Below are 19090 nucleotides of genomic sequence, written 5' to 3' on the forward strand. Positions count from 1 at the left end.
ACCACAATTCCCCCAAGAGTGGTACGGAGACAGATGCCCTGACTACCCACACAGATGTAGTCACACTGTGTCTGCACCTTCACAACAGGAGAGAGCCCCCAGCCTGAGGAATTCACACCTTAAACAGACAAGGCAGAGAAAGAAAATTAGAAATTGAAAACAAAACTGAGAGTGATTATCTGGAGTGAATGGTCAGTGTGAAGGATGCATGTCCAAAATCAAAGGCTGCTTACTGCTTTTATTAGCCATGAGAGCTCCACCTTGGAGAGAGCAGAGGCAGAAAAGCTGAGGCTAAGCTCATAAATCGAGTGTTTGGTCCTCTTCCCTTCAGTGACTCTGTGACATGTTAGCATGTCATTCTTGTAAATGTTTCAAAGAAAAGTTTTTGAAGGGTAGTGCTTTGCTATAGTCCCTGCGGTTGGAAGGGCTATGCAAACATCTGCCATACACTCCTCAAATAAAATTCAACCAGAGCTTTTTTTCACATGGTTTGTCCTTAAACCCAGTACTGAGCTGCAACTTTCAGCCATAGCTTCATCATCATAAAGGAACCTTTTATTTTAAACACAGTACATTTTGTAAAGGAAAATCAATATACAGTAGCTCACATACTGCAGGCAACAGCTGTAGGACATAATCAGATGTCAGAAAGTTGAGAACAGTATTTTGGCAGTTATATGTTCAGCTAATCTTTCACTTTGTGTTTTAAATGGCACAGAGCTATAAAGATCAGAGATTTCTCTCACACGTGGTGATCCACAGCCACACAAAATGAAGACATTGAGACACCGCTGTTTTCAACATTAAAGGCTGAAACATCTAAAACCTAAAAAACAAATCGGTTGTTACTTATTTTTTCCTTTATGGGACATTGTAAGCAAATAGGTCTTCCCAGAGCTACAGTGTGTTAATAACAGTCTCAGTGATCTCACAGCCTTTAGCAAAGATATAGGAAGATACTTAAGCATGAAGTTGAATACCTTGAGAAGATTACTAAATATTTTTCACTACCTTCACTTTGGCTGTGGGTAAAGGTGCTCAGCTCTGTTCAAGGTTGGGCTTAGGAAAAGTTATCTAGGTAGAAAAGAAGAGATGAAGCCACAGATGTGCCTGGTATACAGGATCGAAGAACACACATAAAGATCTGAATAGAGATTTTGATCACCTGTTACTTTTTCTTTATGAACAGAAAGTCTACAATTAGAAACAAACAATTCCACGTGTTTTTATGTCATTATTAAACACTGAACCTGCAAGGAAACTAGGGATTTTTGGAACCTACTTATTTGTTCTTAGAAGGTGGGACATGATTAATTCTCTAAAATGGCATGCGATTCATTTTGATTACAAAATAAACACATTTTCTTTGCAAGCAAAAGGCAAAGGGCGCTACATCATTTTATACTGAATTTGCTTTTTCCACCACATCCCACCAAGTATCTTTTCTCTCAGATAATGAAACTTGTTTTTTAAAGGCTTTCAATTCAGATTTATGTGGCAAATCCTTTAACTAAAATTGATACATTCCATTTGTTTAGCTTTCAGACGCTGTGGAAGTATTAACTTGAACTGCATTGCCCTCTAGCGCTGTGACGGGGCCGGCCGCAGTGATGTCACCAGCACATGCAGTGTGAGCACAGGCAGCCAGTTCATGCGGAGCTGCCTAAGTGCTGACAAACCCTTCCTGGAGACGCCTGTCACAGCAGCACGGCAGGGGCATCCTTCCAACAGCACCACAAATGCACAAGGGGAATCAGTAAACCTGTCTTTTATTTCAGGGACGTCATGATTGAAAAAGCTACTTTGGAGCTCCAGCCAAGACTTGTGCCTGCTAATTTCTGTTCAAACGAGTTCGTAGGAGAAATTAAGCAAGTTTGAACAGCCTATTATTTCTGACAGGTTTCAGAGGACTTCACGCTGTGCAAGTTTTACGTGCTTATAGCTGGCAGCTGGGGAGATGAGTTCTCAACCTAAACCTGGCCGGAGCTCTGCAGCAACTTCGTGGGTAGAGAGATAACTTCCAACTGAGCTCAAATCATCTGTGTGTGTGCAAAGGATCCAATCATAACTTGCTATGGAGCATGATTTTTAAGATGAATACCTACCTTGGCAATAAATCCAATTCATCGATACCTGGATATTTGAAAGGGTCTGCACTGAATAATGGCAATCTTTCTGCAAACAACTCCAATGAGACAGCAAGCAACCTGGATTCATCTGCCTTGGATGTCAATAGGGCAATAATTGTGGGGCTTATCCTCGGTGCCTTTATACTCTTTGCTATTGTAGGTAATATCCTCGTCATTCTCTCTGTGGCTTGCAACAGACATTTAAGAATCCCTACAAACTATTTCATAATTAACCTCGCAATAGCAGATTTGTTGCTGAGTTTTACTGTCCTTCCATTCTCTGCTACACTGGAAATCCTTGGCTACTGGGTTTTGGGGAGGATATTTTGTGATATCTGGGCAGCAGTCGATGTGCTATGCTGTACAGCTTCCATTTTAAGTCTATGTGCAATTTCTATAGATAGATATATAGGGGTACGTTATTCTCTCCAATATCCAACTTTGGTGACAAGAAGAAGGGCAATTTTAGCTCTCATAGGTGTCTGGGTCCTTTCCATGGTGATTTCTATTGGGCCTCTTTTGGGCTGGAAAGAACCAGCACCCAAGGACGACAAAGAGTGCCGTATCACTGAAGAACCATTCTATGCTTTGTTTTCTTCCTTGGGGTCATTTTACATTCCTTTAATCGTCATCCTTGTAATGTACTGTCGGGTCTACATAGTGGCAAAAAGGACTACTAAAAACCTGGAAGCTGGGGTTATGAAAGAAATGTCCAACTCCAAGGAGCTGACTTTACGGATTCATTACAGGAACATTCATGAGGACACTTTAAACAGCACCAAACCCAAGGGTCACAATCCCAGGAACTCCGTAGCCTTCAAACTTTTTAAATTCTCTAGAGAAAAGAAGGCAGCCAAGACATTGGGAATTGTGGTTGGCATGTTTATCTTGTGCTGGCTACCTTTCTTCATTGTTCTGCCACTAGGTAAGTTGGTTATCAAGGGACTGTGAGGGGTGGGGAAGGAAGAGGGTTAGTTATTTACCACAAAAATATCACAGAAAAAAAATCAGATTAATGATAAATAGATCTCATCTTGAGAACCTCAGTGAACAGATGAAAGGAAGGCACATGAAAGCCATTTACTTCTGATGCTGGCTTTTTCAAAGACTCATGCATAAACTTTGTGAAGTGTGCAGCCTGCAGAAAGTCTGCCCATTGAGTAGTCCTTCTCAGTGATGGGGCAGATGTCAAATCAGGGGACAACATCTTCAGAGTTTATACATTAAATCCCCCTTTACAGTCTTTGTTCAAATTGGATTATGTTTCAGAAACATCCTTACAGGATGCTTTAACAAAAATCTTAGATTAGAACCAGTTTAGTTGACTGTTAGATGTTTGGACTACACCACAGTAGATCTTCTGGCATTATTAGGTGCCTTAAATGGAAATTAACCCTATTCATGAAGCTCAAAAAGTTCTAGTTCTCAGTTCTAACATCACTGATCAAATCCCAAAAGCAAACATACAAAGCCCACGGATCCCCACAGAAAAGTTCTCATTGATTTCAACAGGTTTTTCAAGAGACTGAAATGTGAGCTGTTGGCAGTCACTTTGTTCACTTTCAACTTTAAAATATTATTAAAGTATTTGATGTAGCCTTAACACATTGGTCTGTGTTCCCAAAGACTTGTGAAAGTCTTTGCTTGCATGGTCTTTAATACCAGCACTATCTCTGAAGGAGAATATCTCAAGACATTGAATTACTAAGCTGTCAAAAATATCTGTCCAAAATTCATTTCTCTGAGACAGGGACAATCTGGGAGCCTAAATATGGAAAGAGGCAGGAAAAGAAAAGGGAGAAAAAAACATTCATTAATGTTCTGTGTTCATATTTACTTAGTCACCCTACAGAAACATTTCTAAATGAGTGGTAAGCAAATATTTTTAGACACTGTTGTAGAAAACTAAACTGAGTTCAGCAACCTTGTCCTAGTGAAGTGTTATAATTGCCCTGCATGTGTAATATCATTTAGACTAACATCTTTATTGCAAGACAATTACTTAAGCTATTGCAGGGCAACTTTATAACCTCTAGGTTATGGTATCATAAACTTCAAGATCTTTATGATTCAAGATCTGCATAAAAGTAATATGAAGGACGTGAAAAATTCCAAACAGAAGGAAAATTGTGAGCAAAGTTCTCTTTGGCTGCTGAAGTTTAATTCCTTGTGCATAACATAAAGCAAGTTTCCAACTATTGCAAAAATACATACCTGTGGATAGAAACGTATTTTTACCATATGGAACCAGTACTAGATAAGTAGGTAGTAGGTCATGATCCCTTGCCAAAGTAGATTCCCTCCTTGATTTTGAATTATTGAAGGAACTTTGGAGCAAAAACCAAATGTGAATGCAGCACAGCATATCTGTAGCTAGCAGGAGTCACTGTTCAATGAACACAGATGCAGACCAGCCCATTAAAAACATTATGGTCGCAGGGCAGAAGCAATGTGAGAAACAGCTAAGTTTCTTGAAAGGGTATCAGTTTTCCCTCTGGGAAGCTATTTCAAAACTCCTAGTCTTTTCTGGGAGGTTTAAAAGTCATTGCTTAAGACGCCTGAGAGGAGAATTTACTGCTTGTCACAATATGGTTTTATCTCTCATATAAATTGTGTTCAAGACATCAGTGAGGTGACAGGCTGAGAGCCTCCACAACAACACACTGTGCTGTCAGAGGTGCTGGGCTGCTGAAAGGCTAAACCCACTGCCATGGGCTCTGACCTGGCACAGACTGAGTGACTCCAACCCCCAACACACTCACATCAGCACTGTGAGCACCTGGTACCTCACAGAGCAGAAGGTCAGAAAGAGCTGCCTTTGTGTCAGAAAAGTAAAATGATGAGTCTCTTGTGGGCAATAGAGACTCTGCTGGCTCTCCTGTCCTCTATCTAGAAATTCTTTCAGGAGCCCAACTCTTAACTGACAGCCTTAGACTTGGTCTAAGAATGGGGGACAAGAGGTATACATAGTATCTGATACAGTATCCAAAAGCATTTAAACAGTAGGTACTTTCTCTTTGTTTTGCTGACTAGGAACAGGGCTGGTTTTGTCCTTGTCCCTGATCTCTGCTTTTAATTTATAAAACAGGATAAAACAGGATAGAGCAGTGGAGGAAGAGTTCCTAAGGAGCTTGCTGTGTGCTGCATTCTTCCTACCAGAAGTCTTTTGCTTGATGTCACAAAATTAACTGAAAAGCTATGAAGAACCCTTACACAAAACACACAATACTATAAAATCAATTTCAGTGATATGCAAACTGTAGAATCCAAAAGGTACTCATGGGTTACAAAACTCTCCATAGGTGCCCTGGGCTGCTTTAATCACAACCCACTCTCTCACCAGTGCAGGACTTCAAGCTGTAATATCTGTTCTGCTCCTGAGTCCAGATTAGATACTTACCTTCCCTGTAATGGAAGGACAGGCTTCTTCCTTAGCCTGTATTTTTCACACCTTATATTTGCACTATTAATCCAAATCATATCCTCACATCTGCAGCTTTACTAATTATTTCACTCACCAAAGCCATGACTCTGCAGAATGGTATCAGCAGAGCAGCCCTGGTGTTCTGAGGATGCAATCATCAAACATTTGACAAGTTGGTAAATGTTATTTATGCAACACCCCAAAACCATGTCATAACAAATCTGCTTATACACAGAAGAGTTTCCTTCATGTTAAGTGTTCTCAGGTCTTCTATTAATTTCCTAATCAAAATTATAATTCCTCCACTCTGGCATTTCAATATATTCCACATCTCCCATTCTGATATTCCAGACAAAGGTACAGATATACAGTGGGAACTGATGCAGTGCTGAAAGCTGGGGTATTGCTTGAATAAATATTCCAAGACAAAGGAAAAGAAATAGTATAAACACTTAGAGAGTGTTTTTCAAGCAAGAATCAAAAGGCTGTGCAAGGAAAGCTCTCTAACAGAGCTCTGTATCTAAGAAAAGATAGGAATTACAGCACTGACACTGTGATGTACTGAGCATCATGAAAAGATCAGCACAAAGAATGAGCCATGATCTCTTTTTGAAGGGCTCAACCACATTGCCTTTAGTGTTAAGCGCCCAATGATACAGCAAAACTGATATCAAAGAGAATTGTGAGCAATTTTTTATTCCAGTAGCTATTCTTTCCAGATGGCAATAGATCTATAGAATATCCATATTGCTCACATTCATAAATACTCCATGGCTTTGTGAACAGTTGTCTTGCCACTCAAAATTATTTGTGGTTCAGCATAAGAAATAAAATGAAGACATAGATGTCTTCGAGGCAACTTATTGTGCCATAAGTTCAGTATTCAGATTTGAAGAGTAAATATCCTGCTTCTTTAAAACAAATGTTTCTTTTCTTTCCCCTCATGCAAATCCTTTCTTAGGCATCAGGACTATATTAAATATGCATTTCTGAAAAATGCTGAGTAAAATAGATTATTTTTATCTAAAGACTAGAGCCCTGCAGCAATAAGGTAATGATCATTAGAACTCCCTCCTTGAAACAAAGGAATATCCAATCTTATACAAATACCTTTATTTCAAAAATTACTCCAAAATGAAAGATCTTATATTTGCCCCTCACTACTAGGTAGAAGTTTAGTCTCATTCCTGTTAGTTGAGATATCAGAGTGGGCTTCCCAGTCTTCTCCCAGATACACACACCCACCCTGCAATGGGAAAACTCATCACCTTTAATCAAAGCCTATTAACTTCCCCAGCTTAGCTCCAGTGGAGATCAGCAAAGCATTATTCACTTCCCAGTTCCCTCATTCCCCCTGCTCCCATGAAACCTGTGATCTTACACTGAAGTCAGAAACAAAATGCTCGTAACTTAACTGGCTGTGGGATTAGGCCCCAAGGGCCTCATAATGAAGATACAACTGGTTTGACTATCCTTATGTATTAAGATTTTGAAATCTCTCTATAAAATAATAAAAAGAGCATAAAAATATTCTGCATGCTACATGTTAGCCAATACAAAATTATTCTTAAAATAAAATGTTATGCGAGCATCTAGATTTATGTTACATCAGGCCAACCTCTGCATCTCTGCACCAAGAATACCAAATTAGGCCACTTGGTTTCCCATGAGAAACACTTCAAGGCATTAGGTCCAGTGTCGTCAATGCTACTGGGTTCTGCTTTCTGCAAGGCTTTAGGTCTGGTTTGTCTTTCATCTTGTTTTGGTCTTACCCCATCTTCCCTCTCTAACTGTCCTGGCTCTCTAGGTTTGATGCCCTCAAGTTAATAGTTGCACAGAATTTGGACAAAGAAGTGATATATGTGGCAATCTGATCCTCTGCCCTCTTGCAGATCAATCTTTGGTCCAATGTTCAATTGCACGGGTGATAGCAGGAACCCGCTCCTCCTATTTTCTAGCGAATTCCTGTAAAACTAAACATCATAGGGGCATTTCTTAACCATGTTTTGTCACATGGGGAGGACTAGATTATTTCAAGATGATTCATTTTACTGCTAAAATAGCCTCCCTTAAAACCTGGTTTAAGCCTTTTGGTTTGCAAAGGATGCCAATTACCAGTTACTTACAGGCTTTTATCTTTTAGAACAACATTGTTATCAACAACTGCATAAATTCTGGGGTACTTCTGATGTAGGCTTTTGATTTGCAGGTCAGAGGAGCAAAGGGAGATCTGGAAGTGTACAGTCCTACAAAAACAAATACACAAAGCAACAGAGAAAAAAAATGCAAAGAAATCAACTCATATCAACTATTCAGGCTCAGGGATGGCAGCAAATCCTATCTCAGGTGACCAGAAAGCTCCAAGGACAAAAAGAAAATAAGGACTAAGGCACTGGGCAGCAATAGGAAATCTCACAACTACTGAAAACAGTGACAGTAGAAAAGAGAATTTCAGAGGAAACACCACTTTTAGCAATCAGCAAGGCAGTGGTCCTTATGCCAAAGGCATTTACAAACACGTGCTATTGCTCAGGTTGGTAGTCTTGATGAAAGCACTGAGCAAAGTTCTGTGTGTGCATATGGCCCTAAAGCATGGAGACCAGACCTTAGGATCTCGGCTGCATGTTCTTTAGAGTGCTTATCTATGAGATACAGACATGAACAAAAAGTGATAATGTTTTTAGTATCATCTCTAAAGTCCTCCTCCACAGTCCATTGCAAGATTTTGAGCCATTTTGATGGGCAAATGATCTTTAGAAACTGAAAAGCAGTAACCAGAAGTGTCTAAGTAACAACAGAGAAAAAAATATAATGGAAGTTCACACAGTATCTTTGTATCTGCGTTATCCAATTCCATGCTAGAACCCTATTATTTACCAGTGATGTACAAGACAGATTGCCTTAGTTATAAAGGGTGAAAAACACCAAAGCATTCCCAGTAATTGAGACACTTAATTACAATAACTGAAATGTGAGCAGAGGCAGATGAGCTTTTCTAGACACTCTTAATCAGCCAATCTTTTGAAAAACAGGAATAATAAGCTTGGTTCATGTTATTTCTACTTAGCAAGCTACAATAGTCTGTAACGCCTTTGGACAAAATACTAACAATACTATCATGTGTCTGCCCCTATCTACTGACAGTTCTAAAGCACAAAGCAAGATTCTTACTAAAATTGGTCTTGATTTTATCATATTTATGTGAGGGCAACACAATTTAAACAAAAGTGAATTCTCTCCAGTCATCACAGCTATTCTGGACTGAGAGGTGGTAAACTAGTATGTCCAAGATTATACAGGGTTTGTGTCAAAAATATAAGTGCTTGATGGATTTTTTTCTGTATCTCATGTATTTTCCGTATCTTGTATCTCCATATTTTGTTACTCAAAATATATTTCAAATTTTTAATAATACGACAATTATGAATGAGACATGAAAAACCTTAATCCTGTTGCGCTTTTTTTTACTGCTGTTTTTTAAACTACAGCTTTCCTTTTGCTTTTTCTTTCTGGGCTGGGCAAAAAAGCTGCTATTTGTCTTTTCTGTTGCTCTTCTAATAACAACTTGCAAATGGTCTGTTGTACCATAAGTTTTTACAAATTATTTTCAGCTCTCGCTTTGCCACTGGTAATAGCTCTGTGCTTCAATATCTAAGCATTGTCCCTTTAAATATACAACTATAGCTACTCTACTTTGCACTTGCTTGTCATTTAAGTAGGTGTAGCAACTCTGGCTTTTAGTAAAAAGATCTGACCCTTATCTGTACCACAACTTCCGTCAGCAAAGCTTCAAGAGAGGTAAAGTCCTGGTTTTATTTTGGCCATTCTAGATGAGTCTCTATTTTTGAAGCCTTTAAAAGGCTCTCAAAATTGAGTCATTTTGAATGAAGTTCATGCAGGTCTCATAGAAATTATTTGCTCATATGAAATATGAGGCACCCTTTATCAGAGATAGATGGTGTGGATGATAAGAAATAGTGAATTTTCATTAGGGCAAGAAAATAGAAACAATAACTTTCTCAGCCTACAAGACTGCAAGCAAAATTTTCCTTAGGCTTTATTCTTACTCATGACCATATCAATAGATGAATGTAGACTTTATGGTCAGATTCTACATCTGTGTATGTCTGCTACTTTAATTTGCCTGCTTAAGAACTTGACTAAATAGGATCAGGCCTTAGACTGGTAGGAGTTGCTGAGTTCAGTTAACATCAATAATGGATTGGTTTGCAGACAATTATTTCCGAACAGGATGGAGGAATGAGTATAAACAACTTTTACCCTGTCAAAACAGTGAGGGGAGGTTTCTCTGTTTGGCATCCTTGACTCAGATGGAAAACAGAAATGAAAGACTCAAGGGTTGTGGACTGGTTGAATGATACCTTCATCACACCTCACAAACGTTTGCTCACTGCAGGGCCAGAAGGCTCCAGCAAAGAGAATCCCACAACTGCTACAGATAGTCAGTTTTAGGACCTAAATTCTTCACAACCAGGACAGTTTTCTTAACAGCTGATCTAGATCCTTGGTCATACTTGTAGTGTACCTATGAATACAATGAAGAATGAGAACTGCTGTACTTGCAACAGCATCATATTTGTATTTCTATTTCTCCCACATTATCTTCTGCAGTATCATTAGTCAGTTATTCCTTATTTGATATTTCTCCTTCCTCAACAGCAAAGTGCTCTCCCCCCAAACACACACACAAGTTACCCACAAACACGGGTGCAGCTCTGCAGCATGCTGTTGTCTGCAGGATTACTGTGATTCCCATGGTGTCCCCAAGCCTGGCAGCCTGCACACTGCTGGGATATGCAGCCCAAGGCATTCCACAAAGACATCAGCATGCTCAAAAACCGTAACCAAATGCTAGCCCTCATTACTTGTTTGCAGTAGTTGTAATTTAACCATCTTTCCTTCATTTTCTTTATTGAATTTAATTCTGTTGATTTTGGATGACTTCCAATTTCTCAAGCTCTTTTTTCACTGTTATCCTAACCCTCTTCTCCAGAAGGCCTGCAGTCCCTCCTGGCTTAATCAACTCTTAATTTTATAACCACACTTTCTATTTCATCCTCTACTGTTTGTAAATTGTGAGGTTTTTTTCCTACATTAAATAAGTCCTGGGGAATGTAAACAAACACTGAATGCTGGAAGGAAAGAAATCAAGAGCTTTAGAAATCCAATTAGTTTTAAAACCTTGGCATGCTGACTTGGCCAAGCATGTAGTAAAAAGGACCGCAGAAAGCTTAAATAAAAGACAAACGCATCCTTTCTGCATTTCCAAACTCACAACAACTCCAGCTTACTGCTTTTACAGGGAGAATTTTACTAGCAATACACATGTAGCATCTGAGCTTTCCCTTTTGTTAGGAAGTGGCCATTACTCAGCCATTAGCAGCTATCAGCAGCTCCAGCTGCAGCAAGGGATCGCAGCATCAGCTGCAGGGGAGAAACAGAGCTCCCCAGCCAGGCCACCAGGACCCATCTGCTGCCCAGCACTGGGAAAGTCTCTTACTGATTGCACGACAAACTTGACCAGGTCACTGTTCATAAGAAGGCTGAGTTCCACTATAAGCCAAATTTCTTGCAAAACAATTTTTGCAGAAGTTGTCTTCTCAAGAACAGATTGGGAGACAGGGTTTGATATCGTTGAAGCTTCCTGTGTTAAATGTTTCAGAAGTCATTTGTTCTCATTTTGTATTTTGCAAAGCTTTTCATCACTACAGCCATTTTTAAAACATTGGAATTTTCTCTTGTGGAGAATGTTGAAAAGTTCCGCTCTAACTCCAGTCAGAATGACTCCAACCTGGAACAAAATGGAGTAATTCTCTCCTCTGAATGAAGGAGGATACATTTCTTTGCCTTCCAAGGGTACTTTAACTATTGAAATCTGATGTAATCTCTATAACAAAACTTCAAACACTAATTACCAAGTTTCTAACTATTTCTATTTTATAGTGTTCAAGCAAGAGGTAGTTTTCTCTTCAGAATGCCAACATTTAATTTTCTACTTGTTATGAATAGAGACAAGTAGTTATAAACTTCATGGCTTTTCTTTAATCTTCAGATGATGACAAACCCGTGCAGTGAAGTGCTCTAGTTTTTTGTTACTGGAGTATCAACTGACACACAGCAAAGCACTTAAACAACTCCAGATCATTTTATTTCAATAAAAGCAAATATATTTGTCCCAGTAAACAGGAACTTACGCTCACCACTCACCCAGGGTTGGTTCTCATCTGAGCAAAACTGCTGTTTGAAGAAATGTGATTTCTTGTGACAGGCAGAAAACAGCATCTGACATCCCAAACCTCATCCATAGAGAATTTTTCTCCTTAAATCCAGGAAATTCAAAGTACTCCTGCCCTAATTGTTATCTAATTTAAGTATCAAATACTTGATTCTAAACAGAACTGATGATTCTGTGAGTAATTTATATATTTAATTTATATCAAATACACAGCTTACTGAAAATTGATGTTTAATTAATAAAAAGTCATTTATCACAACATCAAGTGATTAGAAAACAGATTAGTAGCTGGAGTTGAGTTAAGAACTAAATAAGATATTAGGAGAGCAGAAATAAATATTCAAAAATTAAATGTTTGGGTGGCATGGTTTAGTGTGAGGTGACCCTGCCCATGGCAGGGGGGTTGGAACTGGATGATCTTAAGGTCCTTTCCAACCCTAACTATTCTATGATTCTATGATTCTAAGAGGAAAAAGGAACTAAGTAACTGGAAAGCGAACACGCCTGGCTGGAAAAAGAAACAGCAGAGCTATTAAAGAGAAGGCAGACAGTAAAGGAGAATGTGGTTAATTTTAGATTAAAAACATCATCAATAGTTTAAAATTTTCGCCCTGGTACAACTAATAAATATATGCTGTTCTTGAAAATATACACTCACACAAAACATTAACGCAGGACGCGAAATCATTCAAATGCCCCTATCTGCAGATGGAAGCTGCAGCATATTGGGCTGTGTAACAGGAATAGAGGCAGTAGATGGAGTGAAGTGATTATGCCCTTTTACTTAGCATTCACTAGACCATGTCTGGAATACTGCAGCCATGCAGGGGGAGACAGCGGTAAACTGGAATGAGTCCAGTGGTAGCACCAGAATGATCACAAAGCTGGAGCACATTGTGTGAAGGGAGGGTGGAGAAACAGGGCTTCTTCAGCCAGGAAAAGGGAAGGCTTCAGGGGACCTAATGCAGTGTTGACCCTGCTTTGATTAAGGGGCTGGACAAGAGCCCTGTAACTTCCATTCCCATTGCAATAATTCTGTAATTCTATTAAGTTCTTGGCTTTCACTCACATCACAGATAAATATATATATTCCTTGCATGAAGGATGATGGTAGGAAATATAACCACACAGTGGAACCCAGGGCCATTTCACAAATGACTGTTGTCACAAACAACTGTTGGTCACGAATACATAGTTATTTCCCCTGTGTGGCTGGAAGTAGCACACAGAGCAGGATGCACAGAGATATCAAAGGTGATTTCAAAAGATTTAGTTCAAAAGATTTAGTTCATAAGCGTTACCTTACATGGGTTTTTTCAGATTTAAACTCGAGCTAATCCCTATAGTCTCTGATCATATTGCATATATATACAACTGGAGTAGCAAGTTTTCTCCCTTCTCCTGGAAGTAGTTTAGTCTGGCTGGTTGGTTGCACTGGCAGGTCTAATTTTGATCCTAAGTTCTTTCTTCCATAAGTGGAAGTGGAAACTCAAACATGTCCTGAGTATTACACTTTTGTCAAGAAGTCACCAACTATTGCATTAAGGATCCTTAAATAGAAGGTCTTAACTTTCCCATCCTCCTTTCTCTGCAAATACAGTGGTCAGTTGTGAGAGGTAGCAAAGGAGCAGATATTTAGATGGAAGAAAAAATAACAGAGCAGGAAAGAAGATGAGAGAACAGTGTGTGTGTGTGTATGTGTGTATGTGTGTGTCTGTTTCTCCTCTGCAGTGGGCTACATTAAAACCTCCTTTAGTGAACAATTTTCCTTAATTAAGAGTGTTGGGATTAAGCCAGTCCAGAAGATTGTCCTGCTGCTCACCTTGCTATTTTAAGTACTCTTCCAAAGTCCACTGAAGTCCTTATGAGCCTTTCCAAAAGCTTTCGAAGTCTCCCACAGACTTGAGTGGAGTCCGAATTCGAATGTCTCAGTAATGTTCTGGCCAGATATTCTGCAGAATATATGAAGCCAATTAATATGACAAATTGTTTCCCCCAATGTTCCCTAATTTCATTGAGGTGCTTTATTTAGTCTCTGTGTAATAAAGCATTCATGGTAAAGAACCAATCAGACCCTAAATTAAATTAGCTTTTACTAGATAAAATACTTACTTCCTCTTTATGCTACTTGCTGTTGCTCAGTGTATTTCCAAACTGAATCGCTCCATCAAGCCTAGTGATCATGGTCAAAAAGCAATCAAAACTGATCAAGTCTACTGAGTTTCTGAACTATTTCCTGGTCTCCATTTGTGCTGGATACAGGCTTTGCAAAAATTCCATTGGTGTCAATGCTGCAATCAGATGCAAGATTGTAAAGCTCTTTAATAAATCACAGGGTTTAGTGCAGAAAAATAAAAAAGAATAGAAAATATACATTCCCTTAGAGTGAGGTTGTTAAACATAAAGCATCAGCAGAGCAATCAGTTTGAGTAGGAGTGACTCTGACTATCCCCATCACAAATAAATCACTGAGGACACAATCATATGTAAAATATTCCAGCCATTTTGCAAAGCAATCTAAATCAGTACAGGGAAATATTTAATCTGTTTCTCAGACTGCGATGGGAAAGTAGTTGGATTTTAGGAGAGGAAATATTAGTGTGATGCTTAGAGACTGTGTCTAGTCGGCTTAGCTTTATCATTTTATCAAGTTATCAAAATAGCCCACAGTTCTTTGCTCCTGACATTAATTATGAGGTAAAGCATGCGTGCAGCTAAATAAAAGGCATTGTTGTTAATTCCAAGAGCAAGGTAGGCAAGAGGGTAATGTTAAAAATATAAAAGCTAATCAAAATGTTTTTCATATCTTTATATGGTGAAAGGCAGTGGAGCTTTGCATAATAGTCACCAAATTAAACTACATTTACAATTACATGGCATGTATGGAGACATCCACCTAAACCACCTTCTGGATAATACAGAACAGCATTTCTTCTTTCTCTGTACAAAACCCAGGCCAGGATTCCACTTAGTGAGGAGGAACTGAACACAAAACCTCAGAAATTTTCCAAAGCCCTGAAGAGAGTAAGTGTCTAAATAAGCATCTGTCTCAGGCATTCCACTTTTCTAAGTTAATCCTCAACCTAAATAAGGGATATATTTACCAAGGGGATATAAGACTAGTGTCAGTAGGATTTAAGTACTGCAAATGTAAAATTCTGCTGGGCTGCCAAAACTTAAGCCATAAAGTTCTCCTGATGAACAGTTATATTCTGCAGAGTTAATCAGAGAAAGGACTAAAGGAGATCTGAAGAGGTCATTCAGGGCACCCTTCAGCTCCAAAGATCAGATGTACATAAATCAGTAGATGTCTCTCCACTCTGTTTTTAAGAGCCTCCAGGGTTGAAGTTTTACACCCTTCTCAAGCATTATGTTCCAGATTTTTCCTATCTTGGAAGACAGGAAGTGTTTCCCAATCCATAATTGCAGTCTTGCTGCAATTCAAATCATTGCACTTCATATATTTGACATTTTGTACATGGAAAACAATTTAATTTCCTTCTTTGAAGGTAAATTTTATGTTTTTATAGATGAATTGTCAAGTCTCTTCTCAGTCCTTTTTCCTCCACCATGACAAAAGTTGTACTACAAAACTCCTACATTTCAGAGCATGATTGATTTGGGCTCGGTGATTTTTCTAGGATCAGGCCTGAACACAAGGCACCTCTGTCAGTCAGGGTTGCTATGAGGAAATTCTCTGCTCTTTTGTGTTGCTGCCCTTTAACATAAATGAAAACGCTTGCTGCAGCTGCTGAAATTGGCCTGCTGTCATTTTGTTTAAATGACATTTGAAAAATAGATCATCATGAAAGATAAGTATAAGCCTTTCTTCCTTAAAGAACATGCACTTTTGAAGCAGTTTACAAAGATTAGCCAGGTTTCAGTAATAAGCTTTAATATTTTTTCTCTACTTGGTCTCTTAGTCTTCACTGTATGGAGTTCTATTTGGTTTATATATATATATATTTGGTTTATATATATAAAATATACAGATTATATATATTATACAAATTATATATATTTGGTTTATACATATAATATACAGATTATACAAGCACACCTCATTTATCTGCGCTGGTTTGCAGGTTTCTGCTCTGGAGCTGAGCTCATTTTATTGCTCTCTAGAGAACCTCACATAATTTGTCAGTAAATTTCCTTAAAGTTTTATTTAAAACCATACCAAAATCTGTCAATATTTAACCTGCCTAAAAGTATTTAAATCTGGTAGAGGAATGTTCTGTAGATTTTCATTTGTTACAGTCTGAGAGAAAGGCAAACTAAGTGATCTGGAAAAATTCACCACTGCTCATTCAACATTCACACATAAGAAAAAATGGGAGCTCTTTAACTACTTCACAGGGTGCATTGGGCCTTAAGAGCTAAAAACCCATTTCTATTTTAAAGGAGTATCAGGAAACAATTAAAGAAATTTATCATATGAGCTCCAGAAAGTTCCCTGATGTACATAATAACGCTTCGTACTCGTTTTGTAAAGTCACAAAGCTTCTCTTTTCCCTCAACTGAAGGGAAAATATTAGCTATTACTATTTACAGAATGAATCCAGAAAAAGTTTGCAACTGTGCAAAGTGCGAGACTTTGCAGCATCTTCCTCATCATGGCTGCATTTATAAACTTAGATCAACATTTCCTAAAGTTTCATAAAGATTTGATACCAATTAAAAAACCTATTCCACATCCATATCCATATTCTAATCACATGAATTGTCGCTGAATCTTTCATCAAAGGTTCAGTAACACACACAAGACACAGTTTTAAGTGCTTGCATTAATTTGATTTACCTGTTTGTAGTTTCTCTAATGTTAGACATGCTATACTCTAGTTTCTGCAGTATTGGTCAGGAGAGATGTAGCATCTCCATCAGATGGATAGAAGTGACATTGGTCAAACCCTAAAAATCATTAGCAGCAACAAAGAAATAAGGGGCATGGGTTCAACTTACAAGAGTTTTGCACATGGAATAAAAGTCATTAAAGTGCAGAAGTCAGGAAAGAAATACTATGAACCTTGTCATTTAAAGCCTTTATTTTAACCTTAAAGGCTACCAAGTTGCTTAGATCCAAGGCAATAGGTAGAGATAGTGGTATCTGGCACCATCCCAGAACACTGCCAAGGAAAAAATCCAATCATAGGATCTTTCCTGACTCCTATTGCGCAAGTGAGGGGAGGAAGAGTTTCTCCAGAGAGCTGATGCCATCTCAGCATCTTATTTTCCATTTTGAGCCAGCTCAGGAACTAGTTAACACACTGAGGAGAGCAGTGAAAGTGTGAGGAATGACAAATACTTACCTCTCTTCAGCTTTCTTGTGAGCTGAGGAGACTCAGATCCTATAGACAGCACCAGGCCAGCACTCTCATTTAGATAAACAGTGGTACCTGCTGCGGCACATCAGAGCTATTTACCCAAGAAGCTGGGAAGCGCTTTTGCATAGTTTTGAGGCCCAAGCCATGACCTCTACATTGCTCTGAGATGGGAAATATGCCTAGAATCATATCCCTCCCCACTAAGGCATCCTGATCGTCACAACTGACTCAGCTGCTTTCACAGCCCAGGGAATCCAAAACTACTCCAGTGTAAAAGGTTGCTCTTCTTAGAGACATGACATTCAGGCTTGAGTGTCACCTTCCATCTGAAAAACTCTTAAAATCTAACACCAGTTCTTGACATCAGAATTCTCTCCTGAACCCCTGCTCTTTGATTACTTGAGCCAGACACAAAGGTGCTTTCCCAGCTGGGTAACTGTTGCATGCTTGTTTTGCTTTACAAATGTCATGCATTCTTTTATAAAGCCCCACTTGCTAAATTTAGCTGATCAATTGCATGTTTTTAATACTAAAAGTACACGAAATGGGTTTCCCAGTATGAGTCTTTCATTTGGGCAGCCTCTTTAGGGAAATTATTTGGTTGTGAACAGAAGACGAAATATTCATAAAATAACCTCTTTCAGTTTACATCATTTTTATGAATGCCTGCCATAAGGGAAGCAACCAGCATTAACTTCAGGTTTCAAGAGCTTGTACTAACATAATAATCTAGATATATGGGGATGATGTTTAGGAGCTGCCAGAGAATGTATTAGAAGTTATCAGGTATAACTGGACACACTCATCCAAGAAGCCTGGGAGCAGTTAGATCTTTTTCTTCAAAAATGACATTCAAAAGCTCTTTGAAGAAGGCACAACCTTATTGCATGTGTGCATTGTGGCACAGTTTGGACAACAGAGGTTTGATCTTTGCTTGGGATCAATAGATATTAGCGCAACAGATACGTACATAAAAAAGTAAAAAGCAGGCTTTGTGTTAAATTCTACATTACTTTTGTGCTCCTTTAGCTTTCAGATGGTGGAAAACATTCCCTATTAGTTTTACAAAAAAAAAAATAACATTACCAACAGACCAAAACTGAAAGCAACACATTAAAGATTTTTAATAAAGCATTAAAGATTTTTAATGAACAGATTCTAACAATGATGTGATGGGACATTAACCATTCCTAAAGGCAGACAAACCAATTATCTCAGATATTGTCTCTGCTTGTTTCTTCTGGACAGGATCTCTGTTTTCAGCTCTGAAGCCCCCTGAAACGATCTTCAAGGTGATTTTTTGGCTTGGCTACTTTAACAGCTGCTTGAATCCAATCATCTACCCTTGCTCAAGCAAAGAGTTCAAGAGAGCTTTTATACAGATCCTAAAATGCCAGTGCCATCGTCGAAAGCAGTTGGGGTGGTGGGCCTACAGCTACAGAAACTGGAACCGGTGCTCCTTTGAACACCCCAGAAAAGACTCTCTGGAAGACAGCGGGAGTTTCCTGAGTGGCAGCCAGAGGACATTATCTTCATCATCTCCCAGTCCCGGCTACCTGAGCAAAATCACCCACCCACATATAGAGATGTGCACATTCCAGGAATGGAAAAATTCCAGCTCTTTCCTGAGCCCCTTACAGGAAGGCAGCAGACAAAAAGACACATGCCAGTTCTTTACCTTCAATCTCTTAACAGAGTGCAATGGATATGTTCCTGCTGGCAGCCAAGCTTCCAGCAATGGGGACCATGAGGCCATCTGTGACACATTGAATGGCAAAACTGATTGTAGAGCAAACATGACACTGGAATGAACAGATTCTACATGGTCTGTTTTCTTTGTACACTAACCTGTTCAACATTTAGCCCAGGTGAAGAAATGGACCTTTGCACATTTTCTGAGTATGGCACTTGAAGGAAGCCAGTGAGGAGCAGGAAGATTTATGTCGCAAAAGCAGCA

At 38.9% G+C, this 19090-nt stretch overlaps 1 protein-coding gene across 1 annotated transcript; it reads left to right on the forward strand.

Annotated features, from left to right (window-relative positions):
- Positions 1–2081: 2081 nt before the first annotated feature.
- Positions 2082–18944, forward strand: ADRA1B (adrenoceptor alpha 1B; the record flags this gene model as incomplete). Its single annotated transcript, XM_080627376.1, has 2 exons — positions 2082–3054; positions 18382–18944. The coding sequence occupies 2 exons, from the start codon at positions 2082–2084 to the stop codon at positions 18942–18944; spliced, it is 1536 nt and encodes a 511-aa protein (XP_080483502.1).
- Between the last annotated feature and the right edge of the window lie 146 nt (positions 18945–19090).

The sequence above is a fragment of the Psittacula echo genome (assembly GCF_963264785.1).
Source record: "Psittacula echo genome assembly, chromosome: 11".
Taxonomy (NCBI): Eukaryota; Metazoa; Chordata; class Aves; order Psittaciformes; family Psittacidae; genus Psittacula; species Psittacula echo.